This window comes from Zootoca vivipara, chromosome 6 (genome assembly GCF_965207765.1).
Source record: "Zootoca vivipara chromosome 6, rZooViv2.hap1.1, whole genome shotgun sequence".
NCBI lineage: Eukaryota > Metazoa > Chordata > Lepidosauria > Squamata > Lacertidae > Zootoca > Zootoca vivipara.
In genome coordinates, this window is record NC_142589.1 from 67991229 (window position 1) to 68010649 (window position 19421).

The 19421-nt window shown below is 45.9% G+C and overlaps 1 protein-coding gene and 1 long non-coding RNA gene across 2 annotated transcripts in view; one reads left to right on the forward strand and one right to left on the reverse strand.

Moving 5' to 3' along the window:
- LOC148685388 (uncharacterized) overlaps positions 1-3247 on the forward strand; it is a 36516-nt gene extending 33269 nt beyond the window's left edge. The window contains exons 2-3 of the long non-coding RNA XR_015950655.1: positions 1121-1291; positions 3111-3247. This is a non-coding gene — a long non-coding RNA (uncharacterized LOC148685388). The remainder of the gene's footprint in view (positions 1-1120; positions 1292-3110) is intronic.
- LOC118086568 (kallikrein-14) lies at positions 1159-17350 on the reverse strand. Its single transcript, XM_035118337.3, has 6 exons — positions 16982-17350; positions 12500-12586; positions 5199-5385; positions 4740-4990; positions 3145-3281; positions 1159-1314 (listed from the first exon to the last, which is right to left on the reverse strand). Exons 2-6 carry the CDS (start codon positions 12540-12542, stop codon positions 1159-1161), a joined length of 774 nt encoding a protein of 257 aa, XP_034974228.2. The 5' UTR covers positions 12543-12586; positions 16982-17350.
- Between the last annotated feature and the right edge of the window lie 2071 nt (positions 17351-19421).

Genomic DNA, 19421 nt, shown 5'->3' on the forward strand with positions numbered 1-19421 from the left:
ACTGAGATCACCTTCAGGGACATGATTGGTGGTTCCCCAAGTTCGCAAGGTTTATCTGACAGCAGCAAGAAACTTTCGTCCCATTGGCACTGTCCTGTGGAATGTTGTGGCAACAGAGAATTCAGAAGGAGCCTTTGCTTTTAACCTGAAACATTTTCTGTGCTGCCAAGTTTATGCAGTTGCTGCTGTTGCACTGAAAGCTCTGTGGAGAACTCCAGCTGATTTTGGGACAGTGCATTTTGTTAAGAGGACAACCTGCTGTGTTCCATCCACACTAGTGGGAGTGACCAGGTCTGCATTGTTTTGGACTAATGTATGGATGCAAATGCAATTCTCCTTGTGGTTCCACTACTCCAAATGTTCCAATGCAGCTCTTGGCTCAAACAAAAAAAATTAATAAAAAGCACATTTTGTCAGAAAATATGTTCCGAAACACATATTTAAATATATAGATGCTCCATAACAGTTGAGTAAGCATAAAGTGGCAATTCCAGAGTGAACACCAAGTGTGGCAATAGTTGGCAGGATAATATCGATGAACAGAAGGGCTTATTGAATGGAAGATGCTAATGTTCTCTCAGAGCTTATGAAATGGGAATGGGACTGTTCCTTGGGGCTGCAGCCCTGCATCCAATTGTATCCACATAAAAAATCGTGAAATAAAGGGAAAGTATGAATGCAAAGCCAGGGTGGGTTTTTTTCTTTAAATCAACATAATAAAGTGTATTAGTATACAGTACTGCATTTTCTTGGAAATCTCCTCCCTCTTAAAACAAGGTCATTCCACAATCGCACGGACTTCTCCAAACAGGGACACTGTGTTCTAAACCCTGTCTTAATTTCCCCTCTTACAATCTTTCTCATTCACTCCATTAACTTAAAACGCATACAAATACTGTCCCCCCTAATACAACACAATGAGGAATGGGTGGTACAAGCAAACGAATGTTCATTTTCAACAGAAAAAATAGCTTAGAGCCAGCCTTGGGTAGAGCCTGGCCAAACTTTGCCAAAGGTGGAACATCCTTCACCAGCAAAGGAAGGAAAAAAACTGATGTGCAAGGGGGGCAATGGATTGCCAGGGTCTTTTTCCTGAAGCTTTTCCCTCCCCTGATTTCAGGGTCTTTTGGCTGAAGCTTTTTCTTCCGTCGAGGTTCATCACGAATTCTGATTGATGGTCTCCCGGATCCATGGCACGACACAGCACACTTTCGCATACACACCTGGGTTCCCTTGCTGTGCGCACACTTGTGTTCCCCAAGAAACCACACCTTCGAGTTGCCCGCCGCAGGTGAGTGGGCCCCCAGAGTCACCCTGCATGGAGAAATGGAAGAAGTTTTCAGCAGGTGGACATTTCCATTCTGTGTGTTCCTCTGCATGGTGCTACTTAAACTCAGTTAAATGGCCTGCTTTGTTTTCATAACATGGCAAGCATACTTGGGTCTGTTATGTTCACCAGGGGAGCGCCATTGCTCAGTGGTAGGGTATAGCTTTGTGTGCTTGAGGTTTCACATTCAATCTGGTCAGAGTGGTTGGTGGGGCTGCTTACCTGGCTTCCCAGCGCTGAGGCTGCTGCCTATAACCAAGAGGGAGAGGGTAGGAAGGATAGAGCAGTGCAGGTGCAATGGAGGTGCAACAGTGGAGCCAATTCAGTGCACTTCACCGACCTCCCTGCCACCTTGCCCCTCTCCTTCTTGGCTGCTAGCAGTGACCTCCTGCTTTGGGGAAGTACTAGAAGAAAAATAGTACTAGAAGAAGTTGTCATTTTCTGAATTTTGAATATGGTTCTCCCAGGGCCGGCTCTAAGGCAAGCCCGGGTGGCGCAGGGTGCCAGGGCGCCGGGCCACCAGGGGAGCGCTGCACGGCTGCATGCTGCACCCACCTGCCGTGGTGAGAAACGGGGCGGGGGGGCACGCCGGAGCGATCATCGCACCACGGCACCAGGGCCCCCGACATGCTTAAGATGACCCTGGGTTCTCCGTGCAAAAATGTACAGTGGTACCTCTGGTTAAGAACTTAATTCATTCCGGATGTCCATTCTTAACCTGAAACCATTCTTAACCTGAGGTACCACTTTAGCTAATGGGGCCTCCCGCTGCCACTGCGCCGCCACTGCGCGGTTTTTGTTCTCATCCTGGGGCAAAGTTCTTAACCCGAAGTACTACTTCCGGGTTAGTGGAGTTTGTAACCCGAGGTGTCTGTAACCCGAGGTATCACTATTCCAAAATGTGCACTAAAAATGCATATTTTAAGATAAAATGTGCACAAAATCTTCCAAAGGAAATAAGCTGCCTACACTGGCCCCTTAGTTTGTTTTGACCCTAGAGAAGTGGTTGACCCTAGAGAAGAGGTCGGCAACATACTGTCCTGTAGGTAACATCCATCCACCAAGGCCTTTTCTTTCTGAAAAGCTTTCTCCATTGACCCTTTTCTTTTGGAAAACCTACAGGTAAGTTGCGTGGCAAGGTGGGATTGAACAGGGGGATTTGGTGGAGTGGGTGTGCCTCTGGTGCCCACTGGTTGCTGATCTCTGCCTTAGAGATCTAAACACAGGTTTGCTATCTAATTTAGGGGGGGGTTATTGGGTTGTTTTTATTTAATGATATATTTTGTGGTTTTATATTACGATTTTGTTCTGTGAGCTGCCATGAGACCTCCGGGTATAAGGTGGTATATAAATTCAATGATGATGATGATACAGTTGTACCTTCGTTTTTGAATGCTTTGTGAGCCGAATGTTTTGGCTCCTGAACGTCGCAAACCTGGAAGTGACTGTTCCAGTTTGTGAACTATTTTTGGAAGCCGAACGTCCGGCAGGACTTCTGTGGCTTCTGATTAGCTGCAGGAGCTTCCTGCAGCTAATCAGAAGCTGCGCTTTGGTTTTTGAACATTTTGGAAGTCAAGCGGACTTCCGGAATGGATTCCGTTCAACTTCCAAGGTACGACTGTAATAATAATAAATTCCATACATTAAAAATAAATAAATGCAGAGTGATGCAGAAATGGGAGGGAACAGGCTAATAAATGAAAATGTGTGAATCTGACAGGGACCAAAAACAGATTGATCTGTCCATGCTTGTGACCCTAACCCTTTTTCAACCTCTCAAAAGGTGTAGTCCATCTTCACATCAGCCCTCCTCTCACCTGGCAAGAGTCTCTGCCTCCTTCCTGTACTCCAGCACACATCATGTACGGTGAAATAGCACCACGATACGCCATATTACACTGTGATGTTGGGACAATGTTGACATCTGCACACTGTAGCTGAGCTGGAAGCTGAGCTGGAAGATATGTGTAGAGCATCGAAAGGTCAGCGGTAGTGGTGAAACAGAAAAAAGTCCAAGCAGACAGTAAGGAATGCTTAAAAAAGACTTCGAAGAACACATTGCTGGAAACTTTAATATCAACAACAAGAAGTCCTTTGATATGTTAGTAGCAGGAAACCATCTAGGGAAGCAGTTTGACCCTTGGATGACAAGGGAGTCAAAGGAGCTGCAAATGAGGATAAAGAGATTGCAGAGAAGCTAAATGGTTCATTTGCATCTGTCTTCACAATGGAGGATATAGGACAGATTCCAGTGCCTGAACTAACCTTTGCAGGAGGCAAGTCCGATGAACTAAGACAGATATTTGTGACAAGATATGTGTATTCCAGGTTTGGTTTTGTCTTTTGTCCTGCTTTTGTTACACTATCGTGCAAGTGCCCTAAGTTCTTGTCTATATTTAATTTTTATTTATTTGTACAATTTATATTGAAATAAATCTCTTAAGCAGTTTACAACATAGGTTAGAGCAACCCCCCAAATGTCAAATAATTCCTACTTTCTATAACCCACAATTAACAACTAAACAGTGTATTCTACTTAGCATCAACATAAATCTTACACACGAGAATACACTACAAACATAACATGCAGTATTCCACATTGTAGAGCACAGTAAGCAGCTAAAAAACAAATCTTCTAAATAGCAGGAAATAAAATATTATAAATGAATATCAACTAAAAAGTATAAAATCCACATTTTTAAATAACGTGATTGGCAGTTAGGCTAATTAGACAAATCTGCATATTAGAGATGTACAGATCTGGTTTTTTTTTTTAGGAATTCGCCAGGATTTGAGTTCCTTGAGAACGCCTGGGCGGATACCATCCAGACCCAATGATTTGCCTGTGCTAACTGGGGCAGGGCTGCAGCTCAGCACTGGAGAATCTGCTTTGCATGCAGGCAATCCCAGGTAAGGCTGGGACTGCCCTCTGTCTGAAACCCCAGAGAGGTCAATCAATGTGGACAATACTGAGTTATATAGACTCTAGAGCAGGCATGTCAAACATGCGGCCCTCCAGATGTTTTGGCCTACAACTCCCATGATTCCTAGCTAGCAGGACCAGTGGCTGGGGAAGCAATGATCTGATTGGGTAGAAGGCAACTTCCTATAAACTCTATAGCTCTATGTTCTTAGGATTTTAAAAAGTGGGTGGAATGATGAAAATGAAATTTATCTTTGTGTGGCAAATTAGTTTCTACGCACCATCCAGACAAGCAAGAGGCATTACGTGAGTTCAAGGGCACATCCCGGGCAGGTGAAAACTCTGGAAAAGGGTGTGAAGCAAGCCCAGGAGAGGGGTTGGCTAAGAAGGGGATGTGGCCTGGGAGAATCCCATGGACCAGTCACAGAAATTTTTGTCCCCCAGTCCTGAGGCTCCCCTTCTCCCGCCTTCTAACGTTTGCAAGCTTACCTTGAGGAGATTTGATGGTACCCCAGCCTGAGACACTGCATAGACTCCCATCATTAGGGCTACCCGTGGGTAGGTTGACAGTCTTTACAGTTTCGGAGAGTCTAGCACAGGGACGAAGTCGGAGAAGCATGAAATCCTTGTCATTTTGTCTCCGGTTGTACCCTGGGTACACTTTAACTTCAGCGATATCCAAGCACTGTTCTCCCTGTTCAACCCTCTTCAAGTTGTGCTTTCCTAAGCACACCTTCATTCTGTATGGGGGCACAAGGCAAATGCAAAACTGAACAAAAGAATAGATAGTGGGTGAGCTGTGTGAATGCTGATTACAGATTGATCCAGCCTATGCCTCTTTGTCTAATGTGCAGGTTGCCAGGCTGTTAAAGTAAGGCTGTTGCTTGTCCCAGAGGAAGCATTCTCTCCCCCGCCATGTCACTGCATCTTGCTACAGCTTTCACTTACCCGGGTCTGGGTCTACAATGGGCCGCTGATAGCACCCAACATGGATGCACTAAGCTTCCTCCACAATAAATGTTCCAGTTGCCTCTGCGTCCGGTTACAATGGCCGCCTGGTAGGGTCTGGACTGTTGTGGACAAACATACCCTCCAATTATTCGATCAGCTGTGCCTGGCTGGGCAAAAGCTGAAACTAAACAAAACAAAACAAAAACTTTGTGGTTATTTCCATCGTGTATTTTATATCCATGGTTTGTTTCAGGAACTAGATTTCATGTAAGCTTAATGTGGGCAAGATTTTAAAAAATTGTGAAATAATGAGAGATCCTGAGTATGTAATCTTGCCTTAACACAGATTGGTGGACTACAGGAATTCTGCTAAAAGAAGGAACAGAAGAAGTTGCCTTATACCAAGTAAGACCATTGGTCCATCTAGCTCAGTTTTGTCTACACTGATCAGCAGCATCTCTCCAGGATCTCAGGTGAGGAGCCTTCCCAGTCCTACCTGGAGATGCCGGGGATTGAACTTGGGACTTTTTCCATACAAAGAAGATGCTCCATCCTTGACCTGTGGCCCTTCCCTATTCAATGACCATTCAGGACCCACACAAAAAGTTGTTTTCCCAACCTGTGCTTCACAATTCACTCGTCAACATGGTTCGCCAGGGGCAGCAATGCTCTTCAAAGTCTTGTGAAGGCTAGGCACATAGAAAAATGCCTTGTACCAGGGCAAACTATTTGTCCATCTAAGCACAGCATTGCTGACTTGGACGGGCAGTCGATCTCTAGGGTCCCAGGCAGAGTTCTATCACATCACATCACATGACACCTGCCTTTTAGTAAGAGATGCCAGGGATCAAAGCCAAGACGTTCGGTGTGCAAGTGTGTGCTCTGCAGGCTCTACTACCACTGAGTTATGGCCCCTCCATTATCTCTCTTCAGAAATTTCAGATGCCCCATATGTGTATGTGTGCAAATTCTGACCTATAGCAGATGGGAGAGGAGGCTTCCCTGCTTCAGTAGTACTTCTAAATATAAAAGCAGGATCTCCAATTGCAACCTGGTAGTTCTCTATCTTATAACAAGGGCAGCCAATATGGTGCCCTCCACATGCTGTTGGACTACAGTGCCCATCATCCATAGACATCAGCCTTGCCAGCTGTGACTTATGGGAGTCCAATAATACCTGGAGGACATCGTTGGCTACCCCTGCATCATCATCATCATCATTATTATTTATACCCCGCCCATCTGGCTGAGTCTCCCCAGCCACTCTGGGCAGCTCTCAATACAGCATTAAATATTAAAAGCTTCCCTAAACAGGGCTGCCTTCAGATGTCTTTAAAAATTAGGATAGCTGCTTATTTCCTTGACATCTGATGGAAGGGTATTCCACAGGGCGGGTGCCGCTACTGAGAAGGCCCTCTGTCTGGTTCCCTGTAACCTCACTTCTCGCAGTGAGGGAACTGCCAGAAGGCCCTCGGCGCTGGATCTCAGTGTCCGGGCTGAACGGTGGGGGTGGAGACGCTCCTTCAGGTATACAGGACCAAGGCCGTTTAGGGCTTTAAAGGTCAATACCAACACTTTTAATTGTGCTTGGAAACGTATTGGGAGCCAGTGTAGATCTCTCAGGACCGGTGTTATGTGGTCCCAGCGGCCGCTCCCAGTCACCAGTCTAGCTGCCGCATTTTGGATTAGTTGCAGTTTCCGGGTCACCTTCAAAGGTAGCCCCACGTAGAGCGCATTGCAGTAATCCAAGCGGGAGATAACCAGAGCATGCACCACTCTGGTGAGACAGCCCGTGGGCAGGTAGGGTCTCAGCCTGTGTACCAGATGGAGCTGATAGACAGCTGCCCTGGACACAGAATTAACCTGCGCCTCCATGGACAAGCTGTGTCCAAAATGACTCACAGGCTGTGCACCTGGTCCTTCAGGGGCACAGTTACCCCATTCAGGATCAGGGAATCCTCCACACCTGCCTGCCTCCTGTCCCCCACAAACAGTACTTCTGTCTTGTCAGGATTCAACCTCAATCCGTTAACCACCATCCATCCTCCAACCGCCAACCAACCTCCAATCATAGCTTCTTCCTATACAGTGTGGTGGGATCCAAGTATGGGGGAAATAATACACATGGAGTATATAATTCTTACAACAGGAGCAAACAATTCTTGGTTTACCAGCAAATTTGGGTTTGCCCAATCAACATAAAAACATAAGAAGAGCCTGCTGGATCAGGCCAGTGGCCCGTCTAGCCTAACATCCTGTTGTCACATTATCCAACTAGATGCCTATGGGAAGCAGGCAAGCAGAAGAACAGCCTTCTCCCTGTTTGTGAATCCCAGCAACTGACATTCAGAGGCATATTGGCTCCAACAGTGGGGACAGAATATAGCACAGGAACACAGGAAGTTGCCTTAGACTGAGATAGACCATTGGCTCATCTATCTCAGTATTGTCTACACTGGCAGGCAGTGGCTCTCCAGGGTTTCAGGAAAGAGCCTCTCCCACCTGGAGGTGCTGGGGGTTGAACCCGGGATCTTCCCCATGCAAAACAGAAGCTCTACCACTGAGCTGCAGCCCTTCAGAACAAATGCCCAGTAAAGCAAGTAATATGGAAGCATTCCAGGCTCAGGACTGTCCATTGGCTAAGTAGGGATGTTGGGACAAGATGTCTACTGCTGTTTGACGTTAGGTATCTTTATAATTGCTGTCTGATATGCAACGTGTTAACAGCCTTGTTTATCATTCCATCAACCTGTCTGGTAGGTCCTTGTTACTTCCAGGTGAGAAATTGAGAGAGCGTGCCAGCACATTGCTGCCTCAGAACCCAGTTTGCCCAGCGCTCTTTGATTACCTGTAAGTCTCTCCATTTAAAATCCATATAAATGGTTAAAACATTTTTTAAAAAAAATCACACGGGTTGGAATGTGGGAAGTTTCAACCAGAGAGGAAACCCCTCCCAGCTACCAAATACATTTTTTTTTACCTGAGGCAAGGACAGATGACACTCCACTTTCATCAATATTACTTCATCACTTAGGTAGAAAGAGGCTCTTAAGGTTTCTGCTAGCTGCCATTTTATTTCCCCAATTGTTGTTGTTGTTGTTGTTACTATTATTATTATTATTAACAACCCACCTTTCACCCTAAGGCCCCAGGGTAGGTTACAACATTAAAACACAATATTAAAAACAGTTTGAAACAACTTACAATCACAGAAATTGGGGGGGGGGGCATTTCCTAAAAATATTCACATGGAGTGTCAAATGCCAGGATGGAGAGATTCATCTTCGGTATTTGCTAGAAGCTTTAGAGAAGGAGTTACACGGCTTACGGGCTGTCACAGAGAATGCCCTCTGCTGGGCCACCCCCACCTTGTGCGTCTTGGGGGGCAAAGGAACTACCAAGAGGTCCCCCCCCTTGCCGATCTAAGCACCCGAGAGGGTCTGTATGGAAGAAGAGAGTCTTCCAGATATTCGGGGGCCTGAATCATTTAAGGCTTTAAACATAAAATGAGCACTTTGCAGTGGGCTCAGAAACCAGTGACACTGTTTTAAAACAGAGGTCAAAGCTGGCCTAAAGATGAGGCAGGGGGAAGCATCAGCCTCACGTGGTGGAAGCACAAAGGGTGCTGTCCTGCCCACCCCATTGCTTCCACCACTAGCAGAACACCAACCCATTCCAGCACACCCTGTTGCCACTCACCCTCCCAGCCCTGGGGTGGAGAAGGTGAGCGGAAACACTTTGCAGAACGCCCCTTCTCTCAGAAAGTTTGGCAAGAGAAGGGGCATTGTGAAGGACAGGCAGGAGTCCGAAGGGTGGGCAGAGGAGAGGGGCAGGCATGAGGTATTCTAGGGGAAGGGGCCAGTGATTTGTGCCACCTGTGAGGCAGGGGGGAGAGGAAGAAGTCAGGTAGCCAGAGATGGGGAGAGAGAGGTGAGGCAGGGGATAGAGTTGCAGGAAGGCACAGAGGTGGAAGAAACAGTCCCAGAGAGTGCCTGACCATTAGAATCTGCTGAAGCTGACATGCAAGAGAAGTTGCTGGCTGCTTGCATGCGCCGTATCAGAAGAAGGGGTTAAAATGTGTTGGTGGAGATGAGGTTGCACCGCTGTTCCAACTGTCTGGATTGGAGCACAGATCTGAAGAAGGAGATGCCCAGCTAGCTGTTTAGCAGAAGCAGTGCATGCGATTATTTCACCTTAGAAGCTGATGTAACCAAGTGCTTTGCCAATGAAGAACTAAGCTTTCAATTGTGCATCCTTATTGGGGGGAGGGGTGCTGGTGTGCTCACAACAGGCATTCTGGAGTGCTGCATTGCCAGTGATCTTCCTGCCTCTGGGCTGGAGATGGCGAGTGGGAGCACCTTGCAGAACATCCCTCCTCTTGCTGAGTTTGGTGAGGTGGGACAGTTATATGAGATCTAAACAGAACCCCAGCCAGTAATCTGGCTGCTGCATTTTGGACCAATTGAAGTTTCCAAGTCATCTTCAAGGATAGCTTCAAGTACCGGAGTATTGCTATACTCCAGTCTGGAAGTTACCAGAGCATGGAGGACAGCGAACATGTCATCTCTTGCTCAACAAAGAATGTAGCCAGCAAATCAACTGGACCGGGGGGGGGGGGGGAGGGTACTGCTACCACTAAGGCCACCTGAGCCTCCAGACAACAGTCTTGAAGCCAGGGGCACCCGCAAACTGCGAACCTGCTCTTTCCAGGGAAGTGCCACCCCATTCAGGACAGGTCACCTCCTGGACGTAAAAACTTGAGACACAAATCACCTCCACCTTTTTGGGATTCACCTTCACATCCACGTCCAGCCTATGACTGACTCCAGTACAGGCCTAAAACATCAACGGCCTCTTCTGGTTCAGTGGGAACAGAGATGATATCCTGGGTATGACATCATTTGGAGGTAGGGGGCAGCCTCTAGAGATGGCTCCAACCAGAAGGGAAACCGCTCAGCACCTCCCAATACATTTCGCTGCCTGAGGCAAAAGATAAGATGGCACCCTTTCTCTTCATCTTACCTCCTTCAACTGACAGGACTGCCAATGGAATCTTACTTCAGCACTGAAATAAGAGAGGCCCCTAAGGTCACTCCTGGCTGCCATCTTATTTCCCCCCCAAGATGCCCTGGATGTAGTAACATCATCCTGGGTGGGGAAAGGGCAGTCTTCACTGTAAGTAAGTAAGTAAGTAAGTAAGTAAGTAAGTAAGTAAGTAAGTAAGTAAGTAAGTAAGTAAGTACAGGGCCGTCTTAAGGGTATCCAGCGCCATGGTGTAAAATCCCTCCGGCATCCCCCCCGCTTGCTAGGTGCCATTGGAACGGCGGCTAGCAAGCCTGCTGTTGCGAGGAGACATGGCGGGAACAGCGCACCGAAAGGAGGCCTTTTGGGCGCTGCTCCCGCCGCCCCCCCTCACCTGGGCGGGCTTGCTAGGCGCCGTTGCCACTAAGCCACTAAGCCGCGCCACTAAGCCAAATGGAAAGGACGGTCCTGAGTAAGTAAATGTCAGCACCCAGTGGTGGAGGAAAACAGATAAGGCTCAAATTACCACAGGTAATTTGAGCCCCTCAAACCCTTAAGAAATACCCCTTCTAAGAAACTGAATATGGGGCAGGGAATTAGGGGGGTGCACTCTGCTACCACTCAAAAAGCATGAATGTCAGGGGCTGGCTGGATGAGGAAGAGTGGTGGAAACCACCCAACCAAGAGCTACCTCCCGCCCAGGGAAGGCGCAGAGGAAGAGGAGCCTGGGGACTGGTGGTGGTGGGACACTGGCCACACCTCAGAGGAGGGGATGAGCTGGGAAGTGAGCTTAGAAGCAAGGCACTTGAGGGCAAGTGAAGAGACAGACACTGGCAGAAGCTGCCCCAGCACAAGGCACAGTGAGGAGGCTTCCAGTTTGGATGCAGGCGCCGACAGCGATGACAGAGGGGAGGTAGACCCAGCAGTTCTCCCTCTGACAGCATGCTGCCCCGCCATTCCTAGAATGAGGCATTTGTTGCTTGTTGCCGAGCAGTGAGTCAGGCAGACGCAGAGAGGGTCCCTTGGAGCTCACTGGAGCAAAAGACCACAGAGGGGGCAGCTTGGTGCAGAGGGCTAGAGAGTGAAGGAGGGGCAACACACCAGTTTCGAACAAAGGCAGCTTTACCTTTTAGAGGTCTCTGTTTGTTCTGTGTTTTGCAAGTTAGCCAACCATATCTCCCCCTCCCTCCTTCCCTCCCTCCCTCCCTCCCTCCCTCCCTCCCTCTCCTATGAATGACCTGCTCTGCCTGTCGGCTCCCTGACACTGGAGGGATACACATTTCCAAAATCAACAAATAGCAACAACTTAGGAACGTTCAACTTAGGAAGTAAGCTCAACATCAAAAAAACCAAGATCATGGCCACTGGTCCCATCACCTCCTGGCAAATAGAAGGGGAAGAAATGGAGGCAGTGAGAGATTTTACTTTCCTGGGCTCCTTGATCACTGCAGATGGTGACAGCAGTCACGAAATTAAAAGACGTCTGCTTCTTGGGAGAACAGCAATGACAAACCTAGACAACATCTTAAAAAGCAGAGACATCACCTTGCCGACAAAGGTCCGTCTAGTTAAAGCTATGGTTTTCCCAGTAGTGATGTATGGAAGTGAGAGCTGGACCATAAAGAAGGCTGCTCGCCAAAGAATTGATGCTTTTGAATTATGGTGCTGGAGGAGACTCTTGAGAGTCCCATGGACTGCAAGAAGATCAAACCTCTCCATTCTGAAGAAAATCAGCCCCGAGTGCTCACTGGAAGGACAGATCCTGAAGCTGAGGCTCTAATACTTTTGCCACCTCATGAGAAGAGAAGACTCCCTGGAAAAGACCCTGATGTTGGGAAAGATGGAGGGCACAAGGAGAAGGGGACGACAGAGGATGAGATGGTTGGACAGTGTTCTCGAAGCTACAAACATGAGTTTGACCAAACTGCGGGAGGCAGTGCAAGACAGGAGTGCCTGGCGTGCTCTGGTCCATGGGGTCACGAAGAGTCAGACACGACTAAACGACTAAACAACAACAACAAGGAATGTAACAAAGAGACCTTCTAGATCAGCCCTTCTAGTCCAGCATCCTGTTCTCACAGTGGCCAACCAGATGCCTATGGGAAGCCTGGAAGAAGGATCTGAGCAGAAGACCACTACTCTCCCCATTTGCGATTCCCAGCAACTATTCTCATTGCTCCCAACAGTATCGGCACAACAAGGAAAAAGAGGAAAAAGAAGAAAACAGTGAGCATCGAGCCGTTGCTGCCCCCATGTCACTTTGCTTATTTCCTTACCTCCAGAGCTCATCAGGAGCAGCCCAAACGCCAACAGCTTCATCGTTGCACTGGCAGATCAAGAGACCAGTCTTCCCAAGGAACTTGCTGCAGGGTAAAACATTTATGGTGAACAATTGTGATGGATGGATGTCAGATTGAGTCACTGATACCGGTACCACAGCATACACCCAAATTACAATAATGAACAACATTATCATCAGTAATTGTTTATGTAAACAACTCATCAGTAGTTATTATTCATGATACATTATTGTTAGCGCTTATGCTGAAGCAAACGTCAAGGTAAATGTTTCCTGTTTGGTTGAGGACACGTGTGACCCCCACACAGGGTCAGGGCTGAATGGAAAAGAGGATGTGATTTCTTTCCTATTAGCCTAACAACAACACTACTAAAATAAATGAAGGAGTAAAGCAATGATAATAACAGAACAGAAGAATTACTATGTTTGTTTAACTGGCTGTAAGCTGCTTTGGGGATTGAAGAGCAGTTATGAAATAAATAGCAAACGCAAGACAAAGTTTTAAAGCATTTTGAAAAATCGGATATGTTGTCCCTTAGGGTGGTACATTATTATGAACCAATGCTAGTTCCACTCAGACCAGGCCTATTGAAATTAATGGACATGACTAACTTACAGTAGGTCAATTAATGTCAATGGGTCTACTCTAGGTGGAACTTAGCTGGATGCAACCCAGGGCAGAGACATTGAAATTAGTGGACCCATGTGAATTATTGTTATGATTGTGTCACATACATAACCTAAGAATCATAAACCATCTTGCAGAAATTAATCAAAACAAGTCCAGGTTGTCACTTTTAATAAATTAAAAGGCTGATATCAGGGTGAAGGAAGTCAAAACTTTATGTTATTTATATTTATGTGGTGTAAATGTTTAAGTTTCGTTGGTTGTAACTTTTATTGTCACTATCTAACTTTTAATTTCTTTTTATTGCTGTCTATTGTTTTTGTTTTGTTTTGTGTTTTTCTGTTTTGTTGTTGTTCTGATGTATCAATAAAATCTATTTTTTTATATAAAAAAATGAAATTAGTGGACTCAAGTTAACCAGGTCAATTAATTTCAATGAGTGTACTCTGATGATGGTCAACGCTAGATGCAACCCCAGGAATCCAAGTGAGAAAAAAGAAGGGCAGTGTGAAGTGATGAGAGAAAGGTTGGGTAACTTGGCGCCCTCCAGGTGTCATTGGACCACACCTCTCATCATCCCTGATGAGATGGCAGTAGGATAGGCAGTGGACACATTGTGTCTGCAGGCAGATGCAAATTCCAGAGGTGTATCATTGCAATCAGGTTGTAATCAGAGAGTATTTTTCATTCAACATCCCTGGTAATTGGGGGAGTAATTTTATGAGATACAGAGCACTCTGGATTTACCTTGAAGCAGTCACATGATGAAGAGGCCGCAAGGTCAAAATGCAGGTGACTGCTAAAAGCTTTGTTTATTTACATTATGCTGTTGAACTGAATTCCCGTCTGTCCTTTAATCTCACTTGATTAGTGTATTTAGAAGCTCTTTTATCTTATTGTTATCTTATTGATGTTTAATTATATATTGAGTGCGATCTTGCAGTTGGAGTCCAGCAACATCTGGAGGACCAGATGTTGTCCATCTCTGTGTTAAAGTCCTGGATTGGGGCAAGCAAGCCTGGGGACACTGTGACCCTCTCATTGGTGTTCATCTGGTAGGCTGGGACCTACTGCTGGGTTGCAGCTTAATCTAAAGCAATCTGAGACACAACAGCAGTACTACCACCATACAGATACAAGGGGGGTTATGGAGATGGGGGTCCCCAAATGCATGTTTGGACTAAAGGTTGGTCTCAGATCTGAAAAAAGTTAGGGAAGTCCCTAACTCACTGACAGTTTGAGACCTATCGGCTACCCTCACGTGGTTTAGTCGGCCAGTTGAAGCCGTTCCCAGGGTGTGGCATCCGGACAGCTTCTAGGAGCCACAGGTGAGAGCAAAGCACAAGGTGGGGACCTAAGGTGGACAAGCTGCTACAGAAGGAGCATGACATGTCCCCCACCAGAGGAACTAACTCTCCCCTAACTCCTCATACACCCCTGCTTGTATAACTCCTGCATATTTATAGGTGCTCTCTGTATCTAACAGAAATTCACCTCTACTGAAAGCAAGCTAAATTCCAACAAAGGCCCACAGTATTTTCATAAGGTTGTTCAAATAGCTGAAGCATAATTCCAAGAATTAGACAACTTCTTATCCAGGTGTCCATCAATACAACTGCCAATGGTGACCAGAAATGTAAATCTAGTGAACTGAAGGGAAAGCCTGTCGTAAACGTTACTGTTCGAATAATATTTGGGAATATGGTATTATTTTAAAAGCCACTTGGAGGGAGAGAGGGGGGTGGGGAGAGAGAAAATATTTCAAAGTGACTATGTCTTTTACCCTTTGCCTTCTGCAGTAGTGGCCAAGGTTGCTTTTACTATTACAGTGCTACCTCTGGTTAAGAACTTAATACATTCCGGAGGTCCGTTCTTAACCTGAAACTGTTCTTAACCTGAGGTACCACTTTAGCTAATGGGGGCTCCTGCTGCCGCCGCGCTGCCAGAGCACAATTTCTGTTCTCATCCTGAAGCAAAGTTCTTAACCTGAGATACTACTTCTGGGTTAGCAGAGTCTATAACCTAAAGCGTTTGTAACCCGAAGCATTTGTAACCTGAGGTACCACTGTAATAGTTTTTTAAAAAAATAAATAATAGTAATAATTTGCTACCATTTGTGGTAGCCACACAGCTCAGCATTCATCAGGCCAGCCAAAAGTTTCAATCAATCAATCAATCAATCAATCAATTATTACAACCACAGATCAGCCATACACATGATATATTTAAAACATTATCATGCCACTTTAACATTCACGGCTTCCTTCTCAAAGAATCCAATGGAATCATAGTTTGTTAAGGGTTCTTGGAACTGTAGCTCTGTGAGGGGTAAACTATAGTTCCCATGATTCTTTGGGGGAAGCCATGATGGTTAAAGTGGTATAAATGTGTTTCAGATACAAGGTGTGGATGTCACTGCAGCCAACTGTGAAAGTTCAGACTCATCTGAATTTTGTGATGCAAGTCTCCAAATCATGTGTTTCAAATTTCATATGCAAGATGGGCATAAATGCATATATTTGGATTCCAGAATTTCACATTTTGGGTTACACATTCCAACAGAACAATCCAGCACAAGCCTACTCAGAAGTAGATAGGTTCCAGCCAGTTCATTAGGGCCTGTTCTAAGGGATAGCTTAGCAGTCTAAATCCATGTTCTTATTTTGGAGTAGAATGAAAACACACACACACACACAGAGGGGGGGGGAGAGGGAGAGGAAGAGGGAGAGGGAGAGACTACACACATTTTTGTGCCAGGACTTGATCCCCAACAACAACAAGAGTAGCAGTGAACAAAACAACCAAATTTCACCCAAATTCCCAATATTCTGATACAGTGGTACCTCAGTTTATGAACTTAATCTGTTCCAGAAGTCCGTTCTTAAACCAAAACTGTTCTTAAACCAAGGCGCGCTTTCCCTAATGAGGCCTCCCGCCGCCGGTGCCCTTCCACCATTCGGCTTCCATTCTTAGACCGAGGTAAAGTTCGCAAACCGGGACACTACTTCCAATTTTGCAGAGTTTGTAAACTGAATCGTTCTTAAACAGGACTGTTCTTAAACCAAGGTACCACTGTACTCATAAGAAATTGATGCATTCTGAAATCTCCTTGGGATGCTTTAGTCACCTGAGTCATCCTTCAGTAAGGCACTCTGAAACCAATGTTGCATGGCTGGTATTCTCAAGTATCAGGTTCATTTCAACTCTGAACTCTGAACTTCAAATTGGAAAAATTCGCCAGAATCACACACAACTCTTTGAATCCAACTACCCTTCATTAAGACCCACCCACCTGTAAGATCAACCCCCTATAGCTCAATGTTGCATTTCTATAATCCAACTGTATAATCCACTTAGAATCCAGCTGTGGCATTAAGCAGTATATAAAATAAATAAATAACTACTACCAGGATTTTTTTAAAAAAGGAATGAAACACAGGGATTTCCCCTTGCAGAATTGCCTTCCAACATCCTGAGAAACAGTAGCCAAGAATGACTCCCAATCTGTCCTATTGTTTCACTGCCAAGGCTGCAAGAGAAGGAAAACATAGGCAGGGATGGCGTGATGGATGCCTTTGCAGCTCAGCTCCTCGACAGCCGTGATGACGGATGGGTGCTTTGATTATTTATTTGAGGCCCTCCATCGAATAGCTCCCCAACGGCAGCCAGCAATATGTCGTTTCATATTTTAAATAGCACTCCCGACGACACACACATACAACTGGAAATAGCTGAAACAAGAATTGCCTGCTGATTAATAAGCACAGTTTCTTTGCCTCCTGGATAACATTCTAAACATAACCCTAAGAGCGAATCTATATATAGGCTTACCTGCCGTTCCTGGCGGGAGAAGCCCTGGGTGGAAGGAGCTTCAACAGTGATGTCTGGTAGGAGAACAGGTGAATAACTAGTGGAGAAGTTAGCATTTAAATGCCAAAGGAGTAGGGCGGCCTTGGTGGATTCCCTTCCTGGTGCATCACAGCTTTGAAGGCTCTCGCTGTGACTCAAAGCCGCGGCTGTATATCTTCTGATCTCTGAACTCCAACAAGAAAACCCACGTTACTGGGCCAAGCTGCTGATGGGTCCACCCTCCACCTCTTCATATGATTGCTCTTGCAGCCTTGCCAAGGGGCATTTGCAGGCAGGGCTCATCCCAGGATATTTATGGCACTATATGCAATGCATGCCCAAGAGAACAGTGGCACCTCCAGTGTACGGTACCTTTTTCCAGGGAAGGGTGACGGAGGAAAGGGAAATATGAAAGTCACCCTTTGCACTCCTGAAAAGATTGGCACACGAGAAACCTGAAAGGCAGGCTCTCCTTCACCTTCAAAGGAAAATCTAGATCTCTTGCGTGCCCATTGATGCCAGGTATACAGTCCACCCTTGTCAGAAGTTTCTGTTATGCATGTCTATTTTTCATTTCCTGCACAGAGCAATGCTTCAGAAGAGACCTGGGCTTTTATCAATGTTCAAACTAGACCCTTAGTGCAGTTGGATGAACAGCGATTAGCAGGTGACCATCTTAAGGAGCATCATGCCATTAGGTTAAGATTTACAAGATGATTTCTCCATGTCAAGCTTCTGTTCACAGCAGGCATGGTGGGACCTATGCAGTTTTGCTTATCACCTGTGAACCCTAGCCATGCTGGCTAAGGATGGGAGAGAACTGTGATTCAGTTCACAGTCAGAGGTATATTGCATATTGACACCATAACTTGTTGCAATTTATAAGACTCATCCTCTGTGGTTTTGCCTAATCCGCTTTGAAAGCTGTGGTTTTGCCTAATCCGCTTTGAGTGCTATCAACACATCTTGCAGAAGCAAATTCCATAACATTGATCCCATAAAATAATGATACATTGTCTATCCTGAGTCTTTTGCTGGCCAGTTTCATTGGATGGTCCCAAGGTCTTCTTTCGTAAGTGTCTAATGAGAAGCCCTTGAAATTGAAGCAGCTGAGTGGTGAAATGGAAGTTGCGATGAGCTTAGTCAACAACCCAGGGCAAAATCAGGAGCTGTTGACGCATCCATGCCAGGACGAGAGATGGAGAAGAAAAAACTGATGGTTGTCTCTGGTGAGCAGCGTCATTCAAAATACCTTAGAGAAATGCGGTTAGGACAGCCAAGCCAAGATTGATAATCAAAACGTATTGCTCATGTAGGAACAATCCCTGTGATAACCACCTTGAGACAGTTATAGTGCAGCCAGCATACGTCTGTATGTGTGAAGAGGCAGAACCCTCTCTTATGCAATATGGTAAGGGAGGCAGTAGTCTCTAATAATGAGGGATCAACGGTTCTGTGACAGCAAGTGTGTGGTTGAGCACACTGGTCTTTAGATGGTGGGTTAGGACCCACTAATGGGTCATGACTTGATCTAAGGTGGTTGCTACAATCCACAACCACCAGACAAATATAGGGTTTTTAAAAAAATCAAGAAATGGGGCCAATGCATGTTTGAGTTCAAGGTGGTTCCCAGGTCAGGAAAGGTTGAAGATTACAGGTCTATCTCATCCCTGTTCCTGGTACATCAATCAAACCCCTTTTGATGACTTACCATTAATTAGAAAATTGTCTCTTATAAAAGTTATTATAACCGTTCTGCGGATCACGAATAGCAATTGTTTCATAAATGAGGTCTAGCAACTTCCAGTGGTTCCTAACCTTTTTTGGCCATGCCTCACCCAAGCATCTCTAAAATCCTGATCCCCCCCCCCATGACATATAATTCTTATTTTTCAAAAAGTGAACTCCTATTTATGTGGAGGAAGCCTAGAAGACCATTCACTGTTAATAACTCATTCTTGAATTGCCCCCCTAAAAATCAAATTGCCCCCCATGGCGTGTGTGCCCTACATTGGGAACCACGGACTAGATGAACATACCCAGCACAAAACATGCTGGCGTGTGAGGCAAACCATAAAATGGTGGCCCCTCCCTGCCAGAGAAGAAGTGGAGAGTGAGGACATACATCAGGATCCGTGTTCCCAATGGATCCTGCCACCTGAGGTGGTTGCCTCACTTTGCCCCATGGGTAAGCTGGCCTGGAACATACCCAAGCCATGATCAGCACCTGAGACCCGGTTTCTGGATTAGGGTTAGGGACAGGGCCTTTCAGTGGTGGTACTGCTGTTGTAGATTTCTCTCCCTGGTGAGCTTTGCCAAGCCCTCACTCCCTAACCTTAGATAGTTTCTGAAAACTCATTTTTATCCAGGCTTTGTGGATTTTTACTGTTCGTGATATTAATTTGTTTTTATTATTGATTTA